The 23,175-nt window shown below is 38.4% G+C and overlaps 1 protein-coding gene across 3 annotated transcripts in view; it reads right to left on the reverse strand.

Moving 5' to 3' along the window:
- The window catches only part of USP7 (ubiquitin specific peptidase 7), a 62,783-nt gene that overhangs the window by 6,744 nt on the left and 32,864 nt on the right, over positions 1 to 23,175 (reverse strand). For all 3 annotated transcript variants that reach the window (XM_048962123.1, XM_048962124.1, XM_048962126.1), the window contains 21 exons: positions 18,418 to 18,548; positions 15,531 to 15,585; positions 14,412 to 14,492; positions 14,233 to 14,323; positions 13,382 to 13,464; positions 12,360 to 12,469; positions 11,790 to 11,946; positions 10,623 to 10,767; positions 9,933 to 10,063; positions 8,727 to 8,861; positions 8,472 to 8,573; positions 7,664 to 7,769; positions 7,186 to 7,278; positions 6,282 to 6,349; positions 5,653 to 5,753; positions 4,171 to 4,324; positions 2,829 to 2,896; positions 1,611 to 1,719; positions 1,435 to 1,512; positions 1,045 to 1,145; positions 526 to 625 (listed from right to left, as the gene is read on the reverse strand). In XM_048962123.1, coding sequence (XP_048818080.1) covers positions 526 to 625; positions 1,045 to 1,145; positions 1,435 to 1,512; positions 1,611 to 1,719; positions 2,829 to 2,896; positions 4,171 to 4,324; positions 5,653 to 5,753; positions 6,282 to 6,349; positions 7,186 to 7,278; positions 7,664 to 7,769; positions 8,472 to 8,573; positions 8,727 to 8,861; positions 9,933 to 10,063; positions 10,623 to 10,767; positions 11,790 to 11,946; positions 12,360 to 12,469; positions 13,382 to 13,464; positions 14,233 to 14,323; positions 14,412 to 14,492; positions 15,531 to 15,585; positions 18,418 to 18,548 — 2,199 coding nt within the window. The remainder of the gene's footprint in view (positions 1 to 525; positions 626 to 1,044; positions 1,146 to 1,434; positions 1,513 to 1,610; positions 1,720 to 2,828; positions 2,897 to 4,170; positions 4,325 to 5,652; positions 5,754 to 6,281; positions 6,350 to 7,185; positions 7,279 to 7,663; positions 7,770 to 8,471; positions 8,574 to 8,726; positions 8,862 to 9,932; positions 10,064 to 10,622; positions 10,768 to 11,789; positions 11,947 to 12,359; positions 12,470 to 13,381; positions 13,465 to 14,232; positions 14,324 to 14,411; positions 14,493 to 15,530; positions 15,586 to 18,417; positions 18,549 to 23,175) is intronic.

The raw sequence follows: 23,175 nt of genomic DNA on the forward strand, positions 1-23,175 counted from the left end.
GGAAAATATCCGAGCCCTTCTGTCATCTTATCATTACAATTTTACTTCTTTCTTATTTCTGAGTTTGGAGGCAAGTTAACATACTTGCAGGATGAAACGTTTAGAGAAATTACACAGTAAGAAACAAGATTTGGCTGAAGAAACTCTGATTTAAGAAGAAAAGGAAACTGCCTTCCAGAATATAATTCTGCATATGAAAGTGGGTTCTCAGCTTAAAAATTTAAATCATGAGCCCCCAGACATCCCTTGGAACTACTGCTAAGCCGTCCTATGGATAGGCCACTGCCAACTGTTCTCATATGGTTATACAAACAGATGTCAAAATTTAAGGAATGGAACTGTGACAGGGTGGCAGACAGAACAAAGGAAAATCTTTGGAAAGATCATCTTTATAAAGACACATGTATCAACATGTATTCCAGCCTGCTGCAAGTACTGCAGCATTTGGAAAATCAGCACCCAGGAAAAGATAATAACCACTTAAAGTCTTTCTTCATTCAAAGCAAGTTCCAAAGCAGCACTTACCTCTATTCGAAACGTCCGACTTGTTGCGGGCGACAAACACTCTAACAGCTCATCTTCCTGATGGACACCAATTATTTTGTAACTTACAATTTCTAGCAGCCTTAAAAACAAATTTTAAAAAAAGCTTTAAAAAAAAAGGTGGAGGAGGAATCTATTTTCAATTGTACTAGTACAAAAAACTAAGAGTTTTCCATCATTTAGAAAGTCATTTTAAAGAAAATGACTTCACTTTTCGCTCCTGAGAAGTGAACAGTATGCAATACTTGAATTGGAAACATTATTGAAGTGTGAGCTGTGACTGATGAATCTTCGGCATCTCAAGAACGCAACTGAATGAAATACAGGATGAATAATTACAGAAGGTTCCTACTTTCATTTTGTAAGAACTCTTAGAGCGAATCTTGAAACTTTTTAACACAGTATCAGCCTTTATTTGGTAAGTTTCCATAATATTTTAAATTCTAAGGCCAATTTTCTGCATGTAGCCCATGTGATCACAAAAGAAATCCAAACTCTTACCTTAATTTCCCTGAACCTTTTTCAGAGAGCTCTACAACTTTTTTACATTCTTCTAAGAGGTCCCGCACACACCCATGCTTATCTGGATATACTGTTATTTCCTGTGGGATATTTAGAACAGAAAAGCAATGAGAAAAATCTGGAATTGTACTCCATCACATTAAAGCACACAATACAGCAGGCTCTTCATCAAAATCCATCTTTTAAAAATAAACATCACTGAAGTGAACACCTTCACCTGAACGCGTGAAGAACTGGCCCCGTTTTGGTATAAGGCACAGCCCTTCTCTAACACCATGTTCTTCCAGCACATCAACAGCACCACAACCCCAGCCTAGCAATATGGACTAAAAAATAACCACCAGTAAGAGTAACAGCAGCCTCACTCACCTCTTCCCTAAATTGGCTATTTAGCCATATGCACTTAAAACTTCTTCTGTTCTCAAAATCAGTTATTTTCATTTTGAGCTTAAAGAAGAAAAGAGAAACACTTTAGGCATACTTTGTATAGGGCAGATGGCATTTTGTTTTTTTTACCCACGCCAACAAAAACAAAAGACTCTTACCTGTTGATAGTAAAGCTTTTTAGGTTGCCTAGGCTTGAAGAACTGCAGAAGATCTCTTAAAGTACCTTCATAATTGTGCCTAAGGGGATTACCAGGGCCGTCCCTATAACTATGAAAGAAAAATGAAAACCCTAAATCTCTCTCCACAAACAGTAAATCGAAGTTCCAAGAACACTTTTATATCTGGCTACCAGTTCCACATAACTGCTAGCACAGCCTAAGCAGCATTTGGTGCATTAATGATTTTTTTAAGAACAGGCAAAGGCTGGGAGCAGAAATACCAGTCACTGTGTGCCTTAGCTCTCTTGGATGTTAAAAGCTCACCTTTAATCCTGCAGCAGCAGATCTACATTCCTCTGAAACTACTACAGCAGCACTACAGTCACATGCTTTTGACTGTGAAAGATTAATTTGTGGAGTCACAGGACACAGCAAAATTCCAGTGACCATAGCACTGTAAACTATACAGAGCTGTCCAAACTGGGACAGATTTGTTGGTGAGGAAGGGAGATACCTGCAGGTTAATAAAGAGCCCTCTACATTTCCACAAATACAAGACATTGAGACAGTCTGTGTGCAAATATCTAGAATGACAAATTTTCTGCCCTCTATGGATTCAAATCCAGTTTTACACAACTCTGCCAGAAAGCACCACTTAAACAGAAGCATTCCTTTTAGAAGCTGAGATCACAGTAATTCTATTTTGTTTGGCCAGGATGGAGTTAACCTTCTTCACTTACAGACTTCCAACAAATAAACAATAGAAATAAAAGTCAGGTAACTCCTGCACATAACGTTTCTAACAGCAGCTAAAATCCTGCTTTTACTTGCATCTGCTTCTGGTCTCCTCCATTCCAGACATCTACATTCACTGAAATAGTATCTCTGTTAGCTCAATAATTCGAGCCATACAGTAGGGCTCTGAAACAATTAATGGCTTCAGAAATTTTGTTAAAACAGGGATCCTTTAAAATGCTTCTGTCTCTCCATTTTACTTACTCTTATAAAGCGTCCAATTCATGGAGTCTCCAGTGTCAGCCACTGTAATGGTCACTAAACTGTCTTGGCAACTCACTGCACTAACATTTTATTGGTAAATAAATGGTTTGCAACCTGAAGGAAGCTACAAATTAACTGCAGCCTACTTATTATTGGGCTAAGTATTTTAAAAGGTATTTTAGACACAGAAAACCACACATAGAAGAAAATCTGTCTTACCCTTGAGACTTGAAGAACTGTAATAGCATTGGATCTGTATTAAGTCTTTGTGCAACTGTCTTTGCAACCTGCAAATAAAGTTGTGTGTAAGTTCTGCGTTTTTTCAATGATGGCATTACACTGCATTCACACAAGATAGTTAACACCCAATGGCTGGAAGGGACCTCTGGAGGTCATCTGCTCCAATTCCAGTCATTCACTGTAGTACTTCAAGAATATTATGCTACAGAAATTCTGTGAGACGCAAGCCATGCGTTTACTTCTCCAAGGCTAAAGAAACTCCATGTATTTAACTTCTGAACAATGAAGAGAATAAGATTTTCAAGAAAATAAGGAATTTCTCTCTTGCACAATAAACTACAGTCACCAAAAGGCCAAAAAATCCACAATAATAGCTTAACTCTTACTTTTATAATCATAGTATTACTCAGGAAATAAGCAAAAAACTCTCGAGGTTCTTCACTTCACCCAAAGGACATTAGTTTTCTGGGTGGTATCACCTTATTATTCCTATCAGTATTTCATGCTGCAGCCTCACAGAAAGAATTGGAATCTTCTGCCTAGTTTTCCCTTGCCAAAAGGAGCTGTAAAGAACTTAATATAAAAATGAAACAAGTGAGTCACCGAGAAGCAGACACTGAAGAAGGATAGCAGAAATATCTGATTTTCTCTATATATTCAGGTGCTCAAAGATCCCACTTTTCATGACAGTAAAATGTGTTCTGTTTTCATGTACAAAGTACGTAAAACTCTGATAAAAACAGCTGTAGGAGAACTGTAGGGAGCCAGACCACATAATCAGGCTGTGCACAGACCAGTCCAACTTTATTTATTTTTTAAAAATTTTGAACAGTTTCAATGTCTGATTTGCTTCTTTTAAAAAGCCTTGTAACCACCCTTTATGAACACAACAGATTTGATCTGTTACTGCCACTGTGTCCCAGACAGCACTTTGTGGAGAAAGCAGTATTTGGCCTACAAAATTAACAGTGCTGCTAAACTACGAGGAAAGCAGGTATCATTACTGTCCCAAGGTATTTTTCTATTAACAGCTAAATAAATTGAGCACATTTTACACATTTAGAAAGCAAATCCATTATTTCATCAGAACATCGATTCCTAGAGCAGAATGGTATGTAAAGAACTGTGCTGCCAATTAACTCTTTATTAATACAACTAATACTTTTAAGCATTTCTCCATTTTTTCATTACCACAATGCAAGTAATACACAAAAACCTATCTGCTCTCCTCTAAAAAACATTCATTATGCCTTTGTGAATTAATGCAGACGGCACTTTCAGCATGAAGAAATAAATGTAGAGAAACAAATAGGATACATGCCTGAAAGTAATTCATCCTATTGGATAAAGTAACAACAAAACCTGGGTCGTTGGGGATGGTTTTATCACAGAAAATGACATCCACACGATGATAGAGGTCTCTGAAGTATTCCTTAGCTGTTGGCAGCTCACTGTTATCGTTTTCTGGGTCATCCCTACAAGAGCAGACAAACAATGGGACCATTACATACTACGTTGTTACACGTACACACAGCTAGGGCTCTTCAAAACAGGTTCTACAGTGTGTCAGCGACAGTTGAGAAACACAGAAAGGGAGGTAAGAAACCTTGTTAAAGAGCCGCCACTCGTACGCAGTGGAACCAGCACAGTCAGTAGTGACTCACACCTCGAACACTTCTGTGCAGCTCAAGAGCAAATGCTCTTGCACACTGTGCTGGACAATTTGGTAATCTGGCAATAGGCTGACTCCACTTGTTTCACTGTAGTATTCCAGCAGTGCTCTTCCCTCCCTCTCCACCCTGGCACATCAGTGCATGTCTTTATTAACGCTGCCAAATTTTCTATACACGACTGCGTTAGTTGTTTTGCACAGAGGCCAGCACTCCTTGGAGCACAAGAGCAAAACCACCTGCACAGATGCTGGTTTGGGTCACTACTGACTGGTACCCCTATCTTCTCAGCAGAGAAACAGCACCAGGGTACAAGCTGTGCACTTACCCAGATGTCAGGAGCCAGCCAAAGGTGCATAACACCAACTGGGTCAACAGGGAATGCGAGTTCCAAGGCATGACATGAGAAATACATTCATCTCACATAATCTGGGGTAAGAGTGCTGAAGATAGACTAGCTGGCTTCCACCCACTGTCAGCCCATGGAGAGAAACACAGCAACACAGTTGGGTGTGACCATCAGGAGTGAGAGCATAGAGATGCTGATTTATAGCCCTGACAAGCTTATAAAAGATCCCTTAAATGGATATAAGGAGGAGTTCTCCTTTTGCCTTGGAGAAAACTCCAGTTGAAGCACCTATGAGTTGCATACGCAACAAACTGGGAGAATCACCACAGACCAATATGGATGTGAGCACATATAAAAGGAAAAGGGAAAGCAGTTCAGTTCTAAGGTGAAAGGAGCTTCAAGTCAAGAGCTTGTATAGTAGTAATGGTACAGAGCCCAAGCCCTGAACTGCTGGTAGGCTCTTCTCTGAGTTATGACAGCTTCAAGTAAAAAGCTGCAGAACTCAGATGTATTGCGGAACCACACTCTTCAGAAGAGCAAGACATATTTTAATATTTATGAGTATTAGTTTTCTAACCTAGGATGAATTTCCTTAAATGATGTGATGTGGTAATTAAAAAACAACTATCTACCTTCCTGGAATGATCAAATGAGAACTGCTGAGAATACGTTTACTGCTGGAAAACTATACCTCACTCCTGTTAAAGCATTAAAGGAAGCTCTGCTTTCAAATTGAACTATGTTATTTAATTGTAGCAATAAACTGGCCCTTTAAAATACATACTTCTGAAACACTATGATGTCACCATCCATGAGTTCATCAAGAGCTTTATCAAGAGACACATCATAGTCCTGAATCCTTTCTGTTAAATTGGGTTTAACTTCCTGCAAGGAAGAACAAGAACCACGCAGAATAAACAAGAGACAAAAGCAAAAGTCACAATATTAAACTTAATCAAATAAGGTAACTTGTACCTTCTATCTACAGAAAGAAGTACAGACATGCATATCTTAGATAAATGTAATCTTAGCTAACACTGACACACTTTATTGTTAGTGGTAAAACTGACTGGTTTTACCCATACTGCACTTTAAAAAGTAACTTTCTGAAGTATTTTATCACTTGGCATTATCAAATTCTTATAAAGATTCACTTTCTACTGATGCAGCTTCCAGAAAGATAGGAGAATATCAATTAAGGTTACTAACTTTAGCAGCACAGTATCTCCCATACCAACCTTTACATTTCAACCTTGGTTGTTTTGTTTTGTTTTTTTACATCACAAACTTAGTTATTTTTCTTGTCATTATTACATATCGGAATGTTATCACATAGCAATTCATCCTTAAAGGAAACACACTACTGGCACAGCAACTACAGCTTTTACAATAAACAAGTCTGTCAATCCAAACCTCATAGAGGATAAGGTTAGTTTCTTGTGGAAATCCTGCTCTCTCACACATAACTGGAAGCAAGTCACCTATTGGAAAAGAAAAGGAGCATGAAATGTATTGCACTGCTTGCAAGACCTATCTGCAAAAGAAGACAAAACCAATTTCTTCTATTTTCACTAAACAGTTTTAAAACGCCTTTCTAAGGAATGGAGCCTTCAAGGTTAAAGCTTCTCATATTCAGATTCAACCCAGAGAGAGCCTTTAAGGTTTCCTTCCACTTCATTTGAACAGCAAACGTGTAAAGCCATCCAATATCAGAGAGCTTAAATAAATTTCTTTCTCCAGAAAAGCATTTTTACCTCTTTCTGAAAAATTCACATAAATAAAATAAAACACAAAGTATGTACAAATCAACAGAATGAAATATTTTAAATGGAAAGGCATTATAACTCAGTGGCCACATGCTGAATTCTTTCAATGGACTCATGAAAGCTAAGGGTCACAGCCAAATCAATCCAAGCAGCTGCTCTCAGGCTACCACTGTGAATCGTTGTACGAGAGTATTTTAAACACAACTTCAGAAATTCACTCTGCAAAATAATCCAAAATACAAGGGAAAGAACAGGGAGCAGTACCACATCACAAAACTACAGCACGTCTGAAACAGCTGTTCAGAACGATCTGGTGAATGCTGGGAATCTGTAACCAGAAGTCAGTTGGCTGCCAATGCTGTGTTAAGACAATGATTTCAGCCTTGTAGAAATTTTCACTATGTTGGGAAAAATAAACATCAGAGGACCTGCACAGGCATTAGGAGAAGCCACAATTCCACTCTGTGGCCTATCTTTGATTTCAAGAAAACATCTAGTATTAGAAGTAAAGTAGATATACAATCTAACTGTCTGTACAAGTCATGACTTACGTATTTTACAGGATATAGGTGTGTAGATATGTCCACAATAATTCAAACTCCGAGTTTTCGGATCATACATCTTCAGAAACAACATTACATCATCTAGAAATTAAGATACAAAATTCAGTTTCAAATAAGGCTTATTTGACCATGTCTGGAGAAAAATCACTTAGACATTTTTCTTTAAGCTGTAAAAAAATAAAATCCTTTCATTCATCTGATCAACATCCTTAAAACATCAATAATTGGTGGAGTTATATAAACCTGCATATATTTATAGAAAATTATTCCATTATTCCAGTGATATTTGAAACATGCCATCCACTTAGGGAGAAATGAGGGCAAAAGGTGTACAAGAAAAACCAATTCCAGCACTGTCATTTGATGAGTACATCAATGACATCATTGAAAACCAGGAGCACACAACATTTCTTGAGATACATGCAAAGAATTTTGCATTTACTCAAGATTTAGCACATAAGCTTACGATCTTTGTCAAACTTGGGTAATGTTGCTCCAGTAGCAGCCATCTCTGGATCTACTGTTTCCAAAAATATTGTCCATGGATTTTCATTGTCACTGAGCTCAATCATCTGAATGGAAAACGTGGAAGAAGAAAAAAAGTCTCAGGAGAATATAATATGAAATGACAATTCGTATTATTGAGATTTTCGTCAGACACAAAACTTTTTTACATGCTCTCTGAGTGGGAGTTCTTCTAGCTGGGCTAATGACAGGAAAGTTTGTGAAGTTTATCAAGAGAAATAATGCCAGATAAGACATATAAAATTTTAATGAAGCAAAAGTATTACATTTTCCTTAAAGTTGAACTCTTTCATTTGAAAATACTCCTACAGTTATCACTATTAATGCATGGAAATTAACTCCGGAAAAACACAGGACTACTTGTACTACTTAGACACAATATTTTACATTCTAAGCAATACACTTCATTAAATCCATTGTTCTGGCCAAATAGCACAAGACTCAGGAAGATCCAAAACCTAACATAAATTATGATGATACGTTCTCTTCATAGAAAGAATTACACACCACAGTCTTCCTTCCCTCCAAAACAATATGGCATATTTCAAGTATTAGCATCCATACAAAAGCTTGGGATGGAAAGGACCTTACAGATCACCTGGTTCTAGTCCTCTCCAATATAAAACTTTACCAGACGGAGATTAAATTGAAACCCTTAAAAAACTCATGTCTTGAAGTTAGATTCTGAAATCCAACTGAGAATCACAGATGACATACAGAAGTAATGTTCTTTATCAATGAATACTTACTGTTTTATTGCCATCTGCTTCATTATCTAACATTGCAGGTCTTTTTGTTCCATTACTTCTAGCTTGCATTGGCCATAATCTGATCTGATCCTGGGGAAATCCCTAAAATTAAAGTTGTGACAGGAAACAAAAAAGATTAAGATGCTTACTGAAGCCAAACAGAACTCGCGTTTTAAAAGGACTGGAAGAAGATAATGACTAAGCTGAACACATTATACTAAAACAAACACACACGGTCAGCTACAGAAAGCTTACCATTGTTTGAGAGAGGTTCTGAACAAATTCTGTCAGCGTGGAGTTTTTTAATACTTTGAACACGGTGTATTTCACTTTTTCTTCATCATACATGTCGTTACCTTGGTGGCCACAGAACTGATCCTCTGCTACTATCTGAAAGTTTACATTTAAAGGTTACTGTTTGTATTAACTCAGCTCCACATACAGTGCCATGTTACGACCATTCCCGATGCGCTGCCCCTGGCTCTCTGGATGGCAGCACACTGCTCACTTTGTGCTTCCACAAAGACAACTTCTAAGTATATAGAGCACAATGAAATTTCATGAGTCAAATCAATAATAAATATAAAGTAATTCTTACAAATTCTGAACAAAAAAACATTGGTAGCACTTGGATCCCAATCTTGGAAATGTACTCCAACAACAGTGGCACTTTAAAAAGAAAAGCCTGAAAAAAGCAGCACATTTTGTGTAAAGCAAGGAGGATGCTTCCTGCACCTGCTGCAGCTGTTAACTGACAAACAAAAGGTGCAACTCTGCCAACCTTCCACTGAAAACAGCCCCTGTGCAAACATAGTTTTGAATGAGCTTAACTTCACCAGCATCTCCACTTATGAACTCCATCAAGAACATGCAAAGAAATATGGAGGCAAACGCAAAATGGATTTTATTTTCTTTCACCAGATGGGCTCTGGAAAGAGCCATAAACAGGGTTCCTTAAGGCAATTCATAACAATTTAGTCCATCTGGCTTTTCCAAAAAGATAATTGCAAATATAAGCACTCTCTCCTTCTGCTTCTACTCGATGAGCTCAGTTTGGCAGATGTCCAGCCTTGCTGCCTATGGCTACATACATTCTAATTTTAGAAAGTAACTCCTGAAGGAGATAGAAGAGCAGTGGCAGGGCAGTCTTTTCAAATAACCCAGTCCTTCTCCTTTCACTTGAACTTACTATTTTTCTATGCAAGCAAGTAACAACTACAGCTTCTAGAGAAAGCAGAAATGCCTGCAACACGCTTTCATTTCCCAGAACAGCAGTGTTTCATTAGTACTGACTGCACATATAAATATACTTAGAAGCACTGAAATTTTTATCTCAGTGAAAACATTGCTTCCAAACTTGTTCAAAAACTGAAAATCAAGGTTTGTCTTGCTGCCTGGATGCTCAATATTCTGCATTTTAATGGGAATGCAGCTGCAACTTGATCTGTTTCCAAAGCTGACCTGCACTTGCATGTAGAGGTGAGCTTCCTGCCTCTCCTTCCTCTTCTGAGCCTCTATTCTTTTCTCTTCTTGTAGCCTTTCCACAAGTTGTTGAGGAATATCGTGGTCTGTGACAGGCTGCAAGACTTCACCTACAAAGAAGGTTTGATGATATCATTTCAACATTTACATCACACGAGGTTCCCAAACACACTTGACTTCTGCTGACTTGAAGTCAAAACCAGACTTTTTCATCTTTTAATTAAAAACATGATTTGATATCATTGTGTTTTGGCAAAAGTAGTGTTTTCTATCCTGAGCCAAAATACACTGCTTCCATGAAATAAGTAACATAGATTTCAATATTCAATGTTCATTTCAAGCTTAAAAAAAATATTTACCACCACTCAATTGCTTTTTAATAGACCTACATACCTATAATGGATTAATTGTAGTTTTTATGATTTAAGTCACTAATTTTCCACCCTGCAAAACAATTAAGGCTAAAACGCTCTGCTGATGGTCTTGCCTTCCTGTGCTAAGAAGGCAGCAGAGGATTAGAACACACTTCCCACAAGCAAGGGAAATGATGGCTGATCCCCACAGAATCTACAAGTTCATCTAAAACTCATAGAGCTTCTCGTCCACAGTTCCCTAGTGAAGCACAGCTGAGTGCAGTGTGTCTACCTACCACGTGCAGAAGATACATACTTAATTTTGATTCCCTGATGTAAACCAACATGTACGCGTTCGTGCAGTGCCGTACAGACAAGTCGTCGTCGTGGCCTCCATAGTTGTGTTCAATTGCTTCTTCCTTTGTACATCTTGATACAACGTCGTCATCAAATTTACACCACTAGAGAAAATTTTATATAGAGGTAATTTTACACACAAAAACACGTTCTTGGGTGACAAATGAATCCTATTTCTAGCATATCTACAGCTCTTTGAAGTAACCAGAATTTGTCTTCAAGCAGCACGAGGTAAAAAAAAAAAATAATTCAGTCTAACTGGTGCTACCTGCTACAGCATTACAGAGACCATAAGAACCAAACCTTCAGTGATGCACATGAACAGTTTGCACTGAATGCTGAAAGTTTTTAGCTTGATAATTATACAAATAATTCACCTTAAGACTCTTCCTCACGTATTTAAATCTTCCTCACTGCTCTACGAAGCTCAGATAACTGACCCTACTTTTTACAAAATATACAGAGCAACGGTACAACATACAAAATGGTAATTTCTTGTAATTTTAAAGTAGTTTACAGGAAATTTTAAATAAAACAAAAGCAATTCAGAGCAAAAGACACATAGCAATAAATTCACAGTAAAACCTGAGTATTCCTTTTCCTGTGAACATTTACACAGAAATCCAGTGAGCTCAAGGGAGGCACCTGACCCATAAACATCTAATCTGATCAAGTCACCTGAACCTGCAACAGTCAGACATGCAAAGATGCTGAATTTCCGAGTCACAGAAAGATTCAGATTTGCTTCAGCATGAAGTCAGTCTGAAGAAACGCGGAATAGAATTTGCTTGCTATAGAAATTCAACACACACACAAGACTGAAAGGATTCCCTCAGCCTTTTAGTGGAAGCCAACAGCAAATAGGAAGGAGCTTCTTTTATGAAGGCAAGTGGGTCTTTACACCTCCAAATGTAAGCTGCTCTCTAAAGTGCAAGAAATAGACACCAGGACTGCAGGTTTGATTTCTTCTGTAAATACAAGGCAAGTCAAATACATCTGACTTCACTAAGTGAGCACACCAGCATGCTGTGTTAGCAAACATCAATTGCAAAGAATTGCCCATCGTGAAAACATCAAATACCTTCTTACAAAACACAAATAGGTTTAGCTGCTTTTCAATACTCACTTTTCCATCACCCTTTGGATTTAAGTAAACAACATAATGTCCACCATGGTTATCTCCACTGTGTACTAGAACTGCGTGAAGAATGTAATTTGCAGGATCTTTAGGATCTGTTTTTTGCAAAAATTCATCTAGTGGCAACTGTTCAGGAAACTCAAACCTAATTTTTGAAGAGAATTAAGACAGGTTTATTTGTATTTAGGAGATGCACACTATTAAGAAGAACACCAATACTGAAGCCAAAGGAGAGTTACAAAAAGTGAACAAGTTACAGTAACAATTCTGTCCAGGATATGAATACATTGGTAGATTTTACACAGCTTTCACATGGAATAGAAATAATCTTTATACAACAGCTGTCAGTGACTCAGTATTCCATATGTAGTTCAGAATCCAAACGGTAGTCAGTGCACCTTCTGGGGACCTCTAACACACACCTACACACGCACCTTCCTCTTGGAGTTGATTCAAGAATTGATTTTTTTCAAATTATTATTGTTACTATTATTTTTTTATATCAAGTATATCAACAGGTCCAAATTTTACATCTGAAAAATTCCACTGAACACTTACCTATCATTTATCTTGATGTTTTGATCAGTCTGTGGATCATACATAAATCTCATGAGCTGTAGATGTAGCACTGGTGGCAAGGTTAGGAACTTCACACCTTTCTCTGCCTCCTACATATTTTAAAGGAAACAGAGGCTTGAAAGTGCAAGATTTTTAACAATTTAAAATACCTGCCTGCTGCAGACACTTTCCTATGGACTTCTGTCTTATAGGCTTGACACACAACAACATGTAAAGAATAGTCAGCTTCTGCTCCAGCTCTGAACCTTCCATGAGTTACTCCAGCAGCATCACTAACCAAGAAATCCCTTCACTTAAATCGAAGTCACCCACACAAGCACACGTGAGTATCTCATTACAAGCAAGTCGTGTGTACGTGAAACTTAAAGAAATACTGAGGCAAAAACTAATTTCTGATCGGTTAGGAATTTCACGTCCACTGCACCCTGCCAACAGATACTTGGCTACCAAATGCTGCTTCCTGAGAACACCTAAGAATATACAGAACGTTACCGACAGGATCTGCTATATGGAAGCTGCAAAAATAAGACCTAGGTGGGAGGGAAGGATTTTTCCTTCCTACAGTGGAAGCAACAAAGTACAGCTGAAAAGCTCAGGAACACGCACACGGATAAATGGTTCAAACTGCATAGGCTGATAGGGAAAGTTCTTGACGGAACTTTCAGAGCTATGCTGCTTGTTCAGTAGGCAAATGGGACGGTCTTAAATGAATTCTCAGAAGAGAAGAAGTTCATCATGAAAATCATCCTTGTCACTAGAAATCTTTTAAATACAAAAGCAACATTTACTGCTGATTGGACTGTTTTCAAGTCCAAGCTCCATTCTGAGAAATTTAAAAGCAATCCAGAGGAACTACACAAATGCTTGCGTAAAGAGAAAAATGAACAAGATCAGTTGGTACAATCTCAAAACATTGTACCAGTAGCAAATTTTTTTGCTACTATAACTCTTCTGTTATCAAGAACATAGAAATAAATTTTAAAATCAAGGAATAAAAATACCTGCAAGCCATGCTCTCCTGCATCATACTTGTTATCACCATCCAACTGCTCCACTGCAACATAGTCAATGAAGGATTCAAAAACTACATGAAAAAGATTGGCAAATAGTAGGGAAAGAGGAAAAAAATGTAAGTTCACTCGAGCCTGGGGGCTTAAAGTATCCAGCAAATAACACATTAAGACATCAGAGCTTGTATTTGAATATTTGTCTTTATTGCTATATTGTTTAAGAACATCAAGAAACACACCAAAATTGTAGAGGCAAAAACAGGAATTTCAACAGATTTTAAAACCACAGTTACAACTGTCTGCCAAATCTCCTGTTCTCACTGCAGCTGCTAAATATCAAGCTAGATGATTTTGCCTACTAGAGTCTTACACATTCTTTTCTATGTCTTGTATGCCAAGTACTTGGTAAAGTGATGATAAGGGACCACTACAAGGATGCTCTGGTGAGTTTGTTCTTGTTATCTGCTTGTTGCAGTCAAGCCTGAATAAGAATCTATTCCCCACAAATTAATCTCCATATATAAATTATAACTTACTGTGAAAACACTACTGTTATTAAGATGGCATCATAAACTGTTTTATTACACCCGTAAAACTCCTACAATTCAGAGTTCTCAGAGAATTAATTAGGTGGGAAGGAGCAAGGAAAGGGAATGGGAGAAAGGGTAAATGACTGAACATAAAAACACATCTCCTCTGAAATTAAATAAAGGATCTTTCAAAAATGATGAGCAAAAAAAAAAAACAACAAATTTGAAATCTGCAGGTATCAAACTCATTAGTAAAAAACAGCCCAATGCGTTCAGGTATTTCATTGGTGCATATTTCAAAGTATCACTTACTATTTTTCTTTCCCTTTATACTTAGCTGGATATCATAATAATCTTCTATTCGTTCAGATCGATAGTCTACATGTTTGCATTGGATATAAGACTGTAAACAAAAATAAATAAGACAGAATTTCAATATGTACAAAGTAACACAGTTAATTTTCAAAAATATTAACAGATTAAATACATACCACCATCTTTCCTCTGAACAACTTAGGAATAGTGCCTTCTACACATGTGCCTTTCATTTTATTTTCCACATTATCAAGCAGCTGAAAGAAAAATCAATTTTTTTTTTCCACACAGGATAAACATGCACAGTTTCTGATTCATTCATCACTTATGAATTGCTACTTCACTAATTTAAACATTAAGCTACTTCCATTAAAAGTTTTAGTCTATTCTCACTGGCATCTCCTCTAATCCTTCAAATCCTCCTCTTCCCATTAGAACCTTCCCCTGAGGACCACCTCAGAAACCATCTTTGAGTGTGAAAACCTCACAGGTGTAATGAGGTGTAATGCACTTCTATCTTCAGAACTATATTCCTCTCTATAGCAGTTTAAGGACCACTCATATACTCTATCTAATTTTCAGCCTTCCCCGTCCTTTTCAAAATCCTCACCCTCAAAAGGCCACAACCAATCCCATTCTTAAAAAATAATAAACAAATCAAGGCAAAAGCTCTTAAGCCTTACTGACTTAAACTAATTAGTGTCAGCATAACCAGGAACGTTACTGATTTGTATTACGTTGGCTGCTCCAAAATGTATTTTATGATGCTGGCCCACGACATCAGAGGCAGATATTGGGATGGCAGTATTGGTTGAACCTTCCCACGAACATCCCGTTACATCTTACTGCTGACAGATGGCAACAGAGGGGCACTCTGACACATTGGTGTCTGACACTGAAGAACATATGAAGCAAAGGTGTGTCACTGAACTCCAAGCAGAAAAAACTGCAGTTAATGACATTCACTGACACTTGCTGAATGTTTATGCAGACCAAACAGTGGATGTGAGCACAGGGTCGCAGGCGGTGGTGCATTATAACAGTGGGTCACCTCTACTGGGGCAGATTTTTATGAGCGTGGCATGTAGGCTCTTGTGCACTAGCAGAAATGCACAGCTAACAGTGGCGACTATGTTGAAAAACAACGTTTTGTAGCAGAGAATGAACTCTATCAAAAGTGTTATTGCATTTGATTGCAGGTTCCATGGAAATAAATAGGAGGCATTACTTTTGGAGCAACCTACTTATACACACACAACATCAAGACATGTCAGTAAGAAACAGCAAAATCATACCACTCGACATAACTCCTGGACATCGTGTTGCATGAAGCTGTCTAAAGTTTCCCACCTTTGCAAGAGAAATCAGTACAAAATTACTGTGTCATAAAGAAAATTCACAGTTCAGAAGACATTTACATGGTTTCTCCTCAGAAATCAATGATGCAATGCACAGCAAAATACACAGACTCTAATGGACAGTACTGCCTGGTGCATGAGTTCCTCAGTTCTGTGGCATGCACTGTTCCTGGATCCATTTCTCCTTTCAGTACCCCGAGCTCAGAGCAGGAAGGGGCAGCGAACACGTGGGCAGCTGCCCTGCACCCATCTCCCTTCCTTCTGCAGTCCTGGAGACAGGCAGTGGTAAAGCAGCCCAAGCCATGGGAAGAGCCTAAGGTCAGGCTCCTGCTAGCAGAACGCTTCCAGTTTAAAACCTATTCTCAGTTCATGTCAAAAAACACTTAAGAAAAGGCCTGGGAGCAACTCAGTGCTGTCAGAATAGTTTCCTCAACGTGCTTCTCACTGCCTCCGCACCGAGTGCCCTTCATGTGTAGTTAAGTCGCGTTCAAGGCAAATTTACGCTCACCAGAAGAAGCAAATGGATTTCTAAGAAATAGGGGCTCCTTTGTGCTCATCTGAGCAGTTAATCTTGGATGCACAGTAGCTCCAAGGACACATCCGTGTTACTGAACGCTTCCACACCACCTGTGCCGTACATCTGCAAACAGCTGTGTGAATGGCACAGGTACAACATGGGCTTCAAAGGCCTCCTCAGTGGCCAAGGTACACATTGCAGCAAGGCTGCCATGGCCCCTGCCTTAAGTAAAAGGGAACAAGCATAAAGGAGCTGTTTTCAGTTTCACCACAAAATATTTTCTCACAGAAACTCCTTAGATTCAAGAAGCATTCTTGAGTTTGGGACTCTAACAGCTCTTCTGTCAACAGCCATCATTTCCACTATGTAAAATAAGCTGTATTTACCACAGGCTTCCATGTGAGCTAAAGGTTCAACCCCATGCTCTAGAAGCCAGAAGCAGAGGGGCAGTCAGGAACAATATTAGCCTCACTTTCCCCTCCCACTCTCAGTGATTCATCAGCACTGCAGTACGCTACTCCCAAAAGCAGGCTGAAATAGCTGTGTGGGGTCCTCACTTGAGCAAGATCATTGAAGTAATCCACCAGATATAATTAGGAATGGAAAATAATCTTCTGAATCTGTAGGCTTTAAGCATTTGACAACTTAAAGGACAAATAAAAAAAATAAAAAAAAATAAAAAAAAAAAATCAAAGAAAAGGTTATATCCTAATACTAGGATTTCAAAAGAGGACTTTCTGACAACAGCATCAGTTTCTTCTAAGAAGCTAAGCTTATTTATGTTCCTCAGACAGTCATAGGGCCCAGCACAAAATTAAGCTCCACACAGCAGGTCTCACCACGTTAGAAACTTCCCTTTAATTTAAAGGGGAATATATATATATATATATATATATTATATATATATTATAAGACATATATATCTTCAACCACATTCAAAAAATCCTTCCCAATACCCAAAGCAGGCAGGAGCACATTTTCCAAAGGTTGCCCTCAGCTACAAAATTCAGCTCGTGCAACACCCTCAGGAAAGATCTCTTCATGCTACTGAAGATGACACAGTTAAGATACTAACTCAAGGTGAAGTATTTACAATATCAGCAAATCCCTTTAGTGTAACAGGATAGGAGTGCTGATAAACTAAACGTACCAGTAGGCAGAAGATGCCATCAGACAGAGCACTGAGGTTACCAACTTCATTTTAAATTTACCCCAAGAAGTGCAGAGAAAAGAAGGACAGATGTAAGGGCTCAAAGAATCTTATCAGGGCAGAGCACTTCTACAGCTTTAACAGAATCAGAGAGCTCACAAATGGGATTGTTATGCTGAACACCAGGACAGCTCTGCAGAGAAGACCATTTATTTTCTAACCCATTTTCAAATAATCCTCTCAATACTATTACAAATGATGAGCTTACAAACACATGTGTAATGAGGTAATGCAAATAACATTTTAGAACAATTTTCAATTAAAAAATTCTCTGTTTACAGGGTCAGCTGAGCTATCAAGCCACTGTAAAAGCCAAGCAAACAACCAACAATAAAACCACCATCCTCAGCACAGCTATACTACACAACCATTTTCCATTTGTCTGTGTGTTCCAGATACAAAAGTATGTTTTGTAACACTGTCTCACAGGAGTATCACATAAAAAGAAGCCAGGCAATGAAGTGGGTACTGGAGGGAAGTGAAAATAAAAGCCAAGCTTTTAGCAGACGTTTTACAGAAGAGAAGAGTGTGCTAGTCTAAAGAAAATGCAAAGAAAGATTGTGTCTGTGTATGTGTACTGACTGACAGCTTTCCTCCATGCAGTAGATACTCTTTAAGCATTAAATCACAAAACAGAATACAGGATAAATGTTTCTAAAATGAGGATGAGCGAAAATATAAGATGTTTGTAAGTCCTAAGGAAGTGCTGTGACAGGCAGCAGTGCTAACCTAACAATCTGGAGATGCACATTACTATTTCCCTACATTTAATACAGAAACAAGAGAGAGATGAACAATACACGAACCGCAGTGTGGTTCTGAATTTTACTTAGACAAACGTGTCACACAACTTTCAGGTACAGCAAATCCTAACCCCACTGCTAGAGTGTTTGATGACTCTGTATTCCAAAACCTGAATGCTGGACCAGCTGCCATTGGTTCTGATCACTAACAAAATCCTTTCCAAGCTACCTATGAAAAACTAGCAATTAACATGCCATATTAACACTTCTCTGCACCTCAAAAAGGTATGATTTAAATGGAACCTTTTCAAATACTATATGAAACCTATAATAGCTGAAAATTCCAAAACTTACCCAAAAGATTTTGTTAATTTTTTAGTTCCAACTGGTTTGTCACTATGTTGCAGCTCATAAAACACTCTTTGCAATGCTAAAGGAACACTTTTGGATGAATCATCTCCTTCAGTGGGCATCATGTACACAGCCTGAAAAAGTATTTAGTTCAATTAGTACCAAAGGAAAAAGTTCATTCCTCAAATTATTTAATGCACACTTTCCTCTCCAGTGACTTAACTTCATACAACTCATTCAATCATCACTCCAAAAGAATGAGAAAAAAATCTTTTACTGTAATGTAAAAACATTAATTGTCTACAATCATCTTAGAGCACAGTGGTTACAAAGATTTGAACAACCGATTCTGTTTGTGGTAATGTTATCTAAATGGTTCTCTTATTCTACCCTAGGAAAGTAAATACACTCAGGCATTCAATGCACATGAACAATTTATCATGCCTATGTCCATACAATCATTACAGTAGAATCTGATATACTGGATAGTGCTACAGAATTTTGAAAATAAATTGCTTTGTGCTTTAGCTTGGCTCTGTGTGACTACCATCACCTCCACTGTGGGAAGAAACCACACGACATGAAAGCATAAAGGGCATCAGGAGAGCGAAACCAGAGGGTACAGCCGGAGCATGAGGATGCTGAAGGCAGCCCTGAAATTCTCTGATACATTCATTCCTACTGAATAGCATCACTGCCTGGCAAACAGAGTAAACAGCTTCATCAAATCAATTCACTAATTATACCACACAGAAAACAGAAATGCAAATAGACCCGCAGGCATAAGGAGAGCTCAAACAGGTAGGAAAATGGGATTGTTCATGAAACCTTAGGTCAGTACGTCTACAGAAAAGCTATTTACAGAGAAATGCTCACTCAAAAATTCTGAACGTAAAAAGAAAATAGAGACAACTTTGAAAGGGGATAATAGGTGAAAAAAGGAGACACCGCTATTAAGTATTACAGGAGAAAACATCCTGTTGAAAGGAACAATTGCCACCCAATTTTAATCATCTTTCTTTGCTCTGCATCTGCAGATCTCAGAGCTTGCTTAAACCACTTTCACCAACCGATATTTAAAAACAAACAAAAAACACATCCTTATTCTTCAGGAACAAGTGTTATCTGCTGAACCTCCATCATCCTTCACAGCCTCTCAGCAGCCCAGCAGGGAAACCACCCAGCAACCCCGCGCAGCTTCACTCAGCTAGGATCAATTCATCGTGACGCAGCTGCATCAGCAGGTGTTCCAAGGGGCCAAGCAGGGCTGCAGATCTTCCAGCAGGGCAGCCAGGGGGGCTCTGTGTGCTGCGCCCCGCTCACAGACCCAGCTCCAAGCAGCCCAGCATGAGCCCAGTGAGCCCCTCCTGCAGCACTGCTCCAGCACCTCTCTGCACACGTGCTGCATGGTTTGACCACTCTGCTGTGACCATTTCTTCCCTCAGGTCAGATCATACGATTTCAAAACAACTCCATTAGAACTATATATACATATGTGTATATATATACACACACACACACACGCACTTTCAGCTGCTTCTCTATTTTTGTTACCCTAACGCGGAGTTACAGTTAACTAGACTGATTTGGGCAAACTCCAATTTAAACATCAATAGCTAAAATTACCCCTTTGATTTTGCAAGAGTTATTTTTTGCTTGAAAACACTAACATCAAGATGAGTCAGCATCTTGCGGAATTAACCTCCCCCTAACCCTGGTTTATGAGCTCTTTTATGAGCTGGTCTTCAGTGGCAAGAATAGGAATGGGCAGTATTTGAACAACCATGTTTCAAGTCTTCTGAATCCAATCAGCCTCTGCTCACTGTTTCTCAGTATCTTGTAAACGCTCCCCGAAAATAAAAAAATCAAGCAAGTTGGTTAAGCTTAAGTGAATTGGATATGAAAAGAATCACATAAAGAAACAAATTCCAATAGAGCCTGTGCATATACATTTTCCAAAGGTATTTTTGTATTTACTTATGAATAATCAACAATCAAATGCTAAAAATCCTTCATGACAAACCCAAGTGATACTACAGCAGGCTAAAATTCATCCTACTGGTTCTCAATGTAGCTATCTCCTTTTAAAACGAATGAATAGGAGCTCAGAATATCATGGCAACTAAACAAAAATCAGGTCTTTTGCATTTAATTATTTGATTTCCTCATGTCATTCTTATGACTAAATCCGTTCCTGCATCTCTCAAATAATAATCAAATAATTGCTCAAAATTTGTTTTTAATGACTGCACTCCAGATGCTGTTGAATAAAAGCACCCATTTCTTCTAAAGTTCCAATGAATTATTAACTTCTAACATACAGCCTTTCTTTGGTTCTGTAGGTGAGTACAGCTGAAACAATTTCCCAAAATGCAAAGTGTTTCTCCATCCTAAAACAAACACAAATCACCCCTCAAACACAATCCTTCACAAACCTCTCTTTTCATGCTCTGCCCCCCCAGACTTCGTAAACTCGTTTTCAAGGATCAAGGAATTGGGCATTTTGATCATTTGAAAAAAGCAGGATCTTTAGTACCTGAGAAGCTCCTCCAGGAAACAAACACATAAGAATGACAGGGACACGAACAGACAATGGCTAAAAGCACCAGACACATATGAGAAAGACTCTGAATAGTCTAACCTCTGAAGAATGAGACAGGTAAGGTTGAAGACACTGCTCAGAGTCAAGACAGTTACTTAAGAAGAGAAGACTGTGCATTAAATTTAAGGGTAAGGCAAAACATACTGGCTAAATTAAGGAGAGGCAGATCAGGAAGGAACGCACTGCATCAACACATGACTTTAGCATAGCTACAGACATTGTGCAACGTGCTCACAAAACGTAGGGGACTGTTCAAGAGAACCAGCAACGAACTTCCTGGATGAAGCAGAGACAGACAGGCTGCAGGCACCATGACGGGCATGGGAAGTAACAGGCATGCTCTGAGAGCAGCCCTGGACTCCCCACCTGGGAAGCCACCTCTGTCCCTTGCCAGTGGCATTCATTTGCCAGTCACAAACATGCTCTGCAGAGCAACTTCCTTTGCTTTATTCCCTAGCACCAAAGCCACCAAATTGCTAATGAAAAGATGTTTCATTTCAGGTACCTGAGAATCCTCTGCCTGCTGTTTGGAAACAAAGCACAGAAAAGATCTCTGCATTAATCCTCTCCCACGCTTCAGAGGTCTGACTTCCTGCAGGTATGGGCTTCCCCTTGCTATTGGGTGTGCTTCCCCAGCTCTATCCCTGACAGCAACTCCTCTGTTAACAAAGCTCCAAATAACAGCAAAACAATTTTTATTTCTCTTAAGTAGTGGGGACTAACACAAGTAATGGAATTAGTGATAATTGTTTTAAAAGGAACAAATAGGTTCCAAGTGAAAACGAACATGTTGTAGAGATGTCACTTCAGACCAGTCAGCTTACTGACTCTTGCCACCTCTAACAATAACAAGTGAGTACTAAAACTGTCTACAAAAAAGCCTCTAGTGACTATTCTATTTACAGGTGCTCTGAAAACCTGGAGAATGAACAGAGAATCCAGTACCATTTCCAAAAGGAAGCTGCAGTTCCTGGCTAGCAAATTAAGCTTTCTCCTTTGGTCACTACCCAGATATTAATGATCCCTAAGTGCTGGTATGTATCTGGGCTCTGAGGAAGGAGTGCAGGAGAATGCCTGAAAAGATTAGTTCAGTTGAAACAAATCTGTATCACAAAAAGAATTTCTTCTTCACAGAAGATTACGTCATGGTACATATTGATTTACTGACTACCAGACATTCTTGAAAGGAACTACTCAATTGGATTAGATGTAGCTATTACAGAAACACATCTTTCTTTCAAGAGCAATGTGAAGTTGTCCAAAAACATAAAAGTCACAAACATTATCAGCACTGAGCAAAAATCAGGCATTAAAACAAATGATAAACTGAATATGAAAGCTACACCTCTTGCTAAAAAGGAACGGAGGCACCATGCAAAGCAAATCAAGTATTTTTTTCTTGTGTGGCACTGGTAAGATCTCAGTTACAGGCTACTGGAGCTCAACATGCTATTTTTTGCAACACTTCAGAGTAAACAGAACACTGCAAAAGAAAAATCTCAACAGGAACACTTGCAGGTCACTGTGATACAAATAATAACGATAACACAGTGAAAAATGATATAACAAAAGGAAAGTTTTGGAGAAAAGAAAGAGTAACGGAACAACCTTGTACACTCAAGAGAAAGCAGAAGTCAGAATACTTAACTATCACTAAGAGTTACAGTAACCACAGATGGCAAGAACACAGACAGAAACACACGACAAAAAGCGAAAGGAACAGATCAAGAATTAAGAATGACAAAAGAGTCTTCAAAAATCCTTGAAGCGGAAAACTTTCGTAAATTAAGGAATGCAAATCACCAATAAAAGTAAATGAATGAAGTAGGCAGGATCAACAGAAGATGCCAACAAAATAAATGGTGTACTTATAACTTCCCATATACATATTTTCCCATTCTCCAGCTAGCCACACTCCAATACAAAGATATGGCTTATGTTTTTAACCAGTAAGGCTACTGCACTATTCCAAGTTTACATGTGACCTACTATCTTTCGTCCTGTTTTTCACTGAGATATTAAGCCCACAAGTCAAAATTCTATTCTTTCCACTACAAAAGAACCATCTGTAGTAAATAAAAAAACATATGAACAAAGCAAATATAAAGTTGTTCAAATACTGAAGTTACGACGTTTTCATTACCACAAATACACAAGCC

This window comes from Lagopus muta, chromosome 15 (assembly GCF_023343835.1).
Source record: "Lagopus muta isolate bLagMut1 chromosome 15, bLagMut1 primary, whole genome shotgun sequence".
NCBI lineage: Eukaryota > Metazoa > Chordata > Aves > Galliformes > Phasianidae > Lagopus > Lagopus muta.